The 6,295-nt window shown below is 41.0% G+C and overlaps 1 protein-coding gene across 1 annotated transcript in view; it reads left to right on the forward strand.

Annotated features, from left to right (window-relative positions):
- The window catches only part of DROSHA (drosha ribonuclease III), a 74,784-nt gene that overhangs the window by 38,222 nt on the left and 30,267 nt on the right, over positions 1 to 6,295 (forward strand). The window contains exon 17 of the mRNA XM_019472044.1: positions 4,862 to 4,969. Coding sequence (XP_019327589.1) covers positions 4,862 to 4,969 — 108 coding nt within the window. The remainder of the gene's footprint in view (positions 1 to 4,861; positions 4,970 to 6,295) is intronic.

The following is a 6,295-nucleotide window of genomic DNA, read 5'->3' on the forward strand; positions in this document are numbered from 1 at the left end:
CCTGTAGTTCCCCGGATCCTCCTTCCGGCCCTTCTTGTAGATGGGCGTCGTTTTGGATTAAAACAGGTGACCCTCAGTAGGAAGATCTCTTTCAGATACTCTGTTTCATATACATGACATCTGCAAGGTACAGGTCTCTACCAGATCCTATTCTGAAGCAGTTGACAGCCACCATCTTTGTGATATGATAAAAATAAGTGCAATTTTTATATAATATTGTATTAGTAAAAATCAAGTAGTTATAACAGCCAAATAAATATACTAGAGGTATACTTGCATCATTTTTTTTTAGCTGTTGTTTTGGAGATGTTATTTAAGAATTAAATGCTTACAATTTAATATTAACTTAACAGTATGAAGTATAAACTTTGGGGGTTGCTAGGCAAAGGTATAGATAGAAATCCCGTTGTTATCTTAGAAGTCTGGTAAAGCCAAAGGGGAAATTCTAATGGGAGAGAAATGCTAATAAGTAAAATTGCTGTTCTTCTGTCTAAAACATTTCTTGTGATTCTACTATTGCTTCTGAAGTCGAAGAAAGAGAATAGTGGAACAGTATCTTCTCACATAGCTGAGGAAAGTTACAGCACTTTTCTAATTTCTTTGTTGGGAACTGTATCTACTTTTACAGGTTAAGTAAACAGTGTAAATTTCTAATTTAAGAGCTTTTGAAACAGTTCTGTGTTATTCATAATACCTTCTGTGATTCATCTCTTAATGTCTTCTTGGATATTCCTGTTTCATTTTGTTGCTGAAGGACAGCAGAACACCAAAGAACGATGAAAGTAAAGCTATTTCATGTTTTTGTGCCCATCTGCAGCCATAACATCTAAATCAGCCAGTTCTGGTATGAGGGTCCTTTGATTTGATTTCTTTGAGAGGCCAAGAGTAGGCAAACTGTATGTCTGTAAAATGAAAGATTGCTGCTGTCGCTACATGCTTTTTCTCAGATTAAAGATGACTAGAACTAAATACACATAAATCAACCCTGTGGGCAGAGCTAAAGTGCAGTGATTTAAAATGAATGCCTTTAAAAGCATTGCCGTTTAGAGGAGTGAAACTCTTTTAAGTCACTCTGATAGCTTATAGTTGCTCTAAGTTCCACATATCAGTAATGACACTGGTCTTTGCAGTCTCAGAAATGAACCGCTTGGAGGGGGAGGAAAAAGGGCGAGTGAAATGTTCCAAAAATGTAAAATGCCTGTGTTGTGCCTGGCTCACTTGAAGTTACCAGTAGATGGAGTGCACTACTTGGCCACTAAGCCGGGCAGCACTTACTATGCAGTCTGGCAGGATGGGGCCATGCTGAGAATGTACCACATGCTCCCCCCACACACCCCCCCATTGTTGCCTGTGTTGTTGCGGGTGTGCCCTCAACAGCTGTGTTAAGTGTTCAGGGTGAGGAGAGAAATGATGCATTTCAAAATGTTTCAGCTCACCTGGTTCTTCTTAGTGGCTTCAGGTCAGGAGTGTCTGCCAGCCTGGGGGATGGTGGCAGTAGCTGGGGGCACCTGAGAGAGTCTCTGCCTTGCCATGTCAGCTGCAGCAAGAAAAGAACATGCATCATAGTTAAAAATAATATATATTTAAAAACAAAAAAAGAAGTTACTTGTATGTTTAAAACCAGATGCAAGTACCAAGGTTATGGGATAGCTCCTGTGGCCATATGGTTTCAGGAGACTTTTTTTTAATCGCTAGCCATTCTTTAGCCTAATACAATTTTTAAAGCATATGTTTTATTTTCTTATAAAAAGATAAATACATAAAACATCAGAAACATCAAATAGCTATAATCCGACATGATGCACGTTAATTGAATCAATCAAGCATTTAGTGCCATGAAAGCAGCACTTTGTCAGTGTAACTGCAAGAGTCAAATTAAAGGCCTTCGGTGTGCTGCCAGGGAGATGTCAATTCTTCATTCACTGCACGACAGCTGATAAAAATCTAAAACTTTATATTTCAGTCTTCAAACACAGGGCCACATGTATTGGTATAAAGAGTATTAAACCTTGCTTGAGGGACTCTTTCTGCCTAGTGCAGTGGAACATACAGGCAGGGAAGCAGAGTTGTCCCATGAAACAAGTTTTTTGGGGTGGTTTTTTGTTGTTGTTGGTTTTTTTTAATGAATTCCTTCTATGAAGGAAGACATAGGAAGCACACCTGCACAGTTTATATGGAGATAAGAGGGGTGTTCCCCTAGCTTGTAAATTATACTAAGAAAACTCTAAATGAGTGACATGGTAACAAAATAAAATTTCATTTACACTTACTCAGTTTGCTTGGAGTGGTTTTACATTTTTCTGCCAATCAGAGATCCAGAGAGTTTTTTTTCTTGCTGTTAACTAGTTACTTCCATCTGGTGGAAAAGGACCTGGGGGTGTTGTTTGACAGCTGGATGAATATGAGCCGGCAGTGTGCCCAGGTGGCCAAGAAGGCCAATGGCATCCTGGCCTGTATCAGAAATAGTGTGGCCAGCAGGAGTAGGGAAGTGATTGTCCCCCTGTACTCGGCACTGGTGAGGCCGCACCTCGAATCCTGTGTTCAGTTTTGGGCCCCTCACTACAAGAAAGACACTGAGGTGCTGAAGCACATCCAAAGAAGGGCAATGAAGCTGGTGAAGGGTTGTCGTGGTTTAACCCCAGCTGAGAACTGAGCACCACACAGTGGCTCACTCCCCACCGGTGGAATGGGGGAGAGAATCGGAAGAGTAGAAGTGAGAAAACTCATGGGTTGAGATAAGAACAGTTTAATAATTGAAATAAAATAAAATGAAGTAGTAATAATAATAAAAGAATATACAAAGCAAGTGATGCACGATGGAATTGCTCACCACCTGCTGACCGATGCCTAGCAAGTCCCCAAGCAGCAGCCCCCCAGCCAGCTTTCCCCCAGTTTATATACTGAGCACGACATCACATGGTATGGAATACTCCTTTGGCCAGTTTGGGTCAGCTGTCCTGTCTGTGCCCCCTCCCAGCTCCTTGTGCCCCTCCAGCCTTCTCAGTCGGTAGAGCATGGGGAGCTGAAAAGTCCTTGACTAGTGTAAGCACTGCTTAGCAACAACTAAAACATCGGTGTGTTATCAGCATTATTCTCATCTAAATCCAAAACACAGCACTGTACCAGCTACTAAGAAGGAAATTAACTCTATCCCAGCCAAAACCAGGACAAGGGTCTAGAGAACAAGTCTTATGAAGAGCAGCTGAGGGAACTGGGGTTGTTTAGCTTGGAGAAAGGGAGGCTCAGGGGAGACCGCATTGCTCACTTTGTAGAAGGCCTGAAAGGAGGTTGTAGTGAGGTGGGTGTTGGTCTCTTCTCCCAAGTAGCAATGATGAGAGGAAATGGCCTCAAGTTGCACCAGGGGGGGTTTAGATTGGACATGAGGAAAAATTTCTTGACCAAAAGGTTGCTCAAGCACTGGAACAGGCTGCCTAGGGAAGTGGTTGAGGTACCATCCCTGGAGGTATTTAAAAGACATGTAGACGTGGCACTTAGGGACATGGTTTAGTGGTGAACTTGGCAGTGTTAGGTTTACAGTTGGACTCAATGATTTTAAGGGTCTTTTCCAACCTAAACGATTCTGTGATTACCTTCCAGCTATGTGTTCAGTTCTCAAGAATTTCACAATCTTTTACTTAAACAGAAAGTATTGCATTGGTTATTCTTAACTTCTCGATCTCGTAACATTCACCAGTTTGTATTTTCTGCTGTTCTTTCTTTAATGACATGCAGAATTCCATAACATCGTTTATTCTGTAAATTGTACATCATCTGGTTTGTATGCTTGTTTTTCTTGCATCTCTCCACACTATACACTCATCTTCTGTAATCATACACATTCTTCTTTCTGAAATTAATAGTGATAGCCTTCAGATTTTGATTCCCTTAAAACACGTCATTCTTTTGAATATATTCGTGTCATGTCACTAATAGGAATGATTAGAAGAACTGAAATTTGATATCAGTGTCACAAAAACAGTCACATGCATAAAATTCTTTAAAGCTCTTACTTTTCACTCTTACGCAAGATTTTTAATGTTGGTATACTTGCTGTACTACTGTACTGATAAACTGTACTATTTGCTTGTTTCAACCCAGATCCATCCAAAGTCAATATTAATGTAGAATTCCTGCATTACAACACTGAAAGAGGGAGACGTTCATTGTCGCAACATAGAGTAAGTTAAAATTTTATTGAAATTTTCCCCAACAGAAAAACATTATCTGTTTCCTAGATGATCAAACAGCAACCTTTTTGATATTTTTTTAGCACATTAAGCCAGGAAATGCCAGACTACAGCATTTCAAAAAGCCCTTAATTCTTCCTCAGAAGGAAATGATGCAAGGCACTAATAACTGTGCTTGAAAATCAAGTAGCTACTGTTGTTTGGTGAAAGCTGGTTAAAGTGGTATAAAGTGCTTCTTCCCTAATGTTATGAGGCAGAGGGGAAATGATCCTTCTTCATCTTTGGTACTAACCTAAAACTGCAGGATGTTAAATGAGAAGGTACAAACGTACAGCATCGTATTCAATCACAGCTTATTGAAATTTGATGTTACTGATGACCAGACTTCTTTTTACCTCATTCAAAATACTTAAGTAGAAGACTGGTTTTCTGTATTTATTTATTTAGCCTGGGTGGTGCTGTTCCCCCACTGTGATTATGCAGATGGACACATCTGATTTAATTAAGTGCTCTGATGATGAAGGTTGGGAAACTATGATTATTTTTTTGCCTCATTTAAACGAAAACAGTAAAACTCAGTGTTGTGGCAAATGGAAAGTGTTTGTATTTATAGCTTAGCTGAGTACTCTGTACACTGAAGTTGAATGCTTTTCCTTATTGCAATTGTTTTTTAGCACGCAATGATGCTTCCTGTCCTCACCCACCATGTCCGCTACCATCAGTGTCTGATGCATTTGGACAAATTGATAGGCTACACTTTTCGAGATAGGTGCTTGCTGCAGGTAAGATATGAAAAAAATAAACTACTTGCTGGTTCGTCTTCCTAATATTACTGCATTTATCCATAATCTTGCCTGCTGTACAAACTTGAGAAATGCACTGCATTGCCACAGCTTGGATGTACTTGATTACTGGCACTGCAGATCTTTCAAAAGTTTCAGTTATCCCAGAAGACTTCTAAATAGAGATATCTACTGTGCATGTAGGCGTACACCTACCTTTGCTCCAGTGGTAGGTCTGGATTTGCTTGTAATATGTAGAAAGACAATATGCTTACTGAAAAGACTCTCAGAAACATTGCTAATTATTTCCGTCTAAGTTCTTTTCTTGGATATTTGTGAAGAATACAATGTTATTCTGCAGATGAGCATACATGCCTTGCTTCTTCATTTTATCTTCTGTTGTTCCAAAAAAGAATAACTTAAGCATTGCCTCTTTATTTTGCATTTATAGCTAGTGAAAAGGAATTTGCAAACTTCTGTTTAGCTCTTGATTTCTACAAGTACATGATGAAATTTTTGCATTTACAACCAAGGGCAGGAACTGGAGAGGAGAATTTCTTATTTGTTTTAAATGCATCCATGTGGCATGACCAGTCATTTATGAAAGTGCATATTTGGAATTGGTCAGCTCCAGAAGGCTGACTCTCGGCATGGTGGCCCCTTTCCCTTTACGTTTTTTCTGAAGTTACTGAAGGGAAATGGAGACTGCTTTTAGGATTTCCTCCTGAAATAAGCATCCCCTGTCTCCACTGACTGGGGCTGAGAAAGGTGAATTTTCTCTAAGTTTAAAACATGCAGTTTCTGTATGTGTATGGAGACTTCACTCCCAAACTACTTTAAGCAGAGGCTTACAGAGAAATCTTGTCTCATAGCTTCTATGTTTTCCAGAGGTTGGTTTCCAGGGCTTGTCCTACTGAAATGACACCAAGTTGGGCGGGAGCATTGATCTGCTTGAGGGTAGGGAGGCTCTGCAGAGGGACCTGGACAGGCTGCATCGATGGGCCCAGGCCAATTGTATGAGGTTCAACAAGGCCAAGTGCCGGGTCCTGCACTTCGGCCACAACAACCCCATGCAGCGCTACAGGCTTGGGGAAGAGTGGCTGGAAAGCTGCCTGTCAGAAAAGGACCTGGGATTATTGGTCGACAGCCGGCTGAACATGAGCCGGCAGTGTGCCCAGGCGGCCAAGAAGGCCAATGGCATCCTGGCCTGTATCAGAAATAGTGTGGCCAGCAGGAGTAGGGAAGTGATCGTGCCCCTGTACTCGGCACTGGTGAGGCCGCACCTCGAATACTGTGTTCAGTTTTGGGCCCCTCACCTCAAGAAAG

Source organism: Aptenodytes forsteri, unplaced genomic scaffold (assembly GCF_000699145.1).
Source record: "Aptenodytes forsteri isolate BGI_AS27 unplaced genomic scaffold, ASM69914v1 Scaffold81, whole genome shotgun sequence".
In the NCBI taxonomy this organism is placed as follows: Eukaryota; Metazoa; Chordata; class Aves; order Sphenisciformes; family Spheniscidae; genus Aptenodytes; species Aptenodytes forsteri.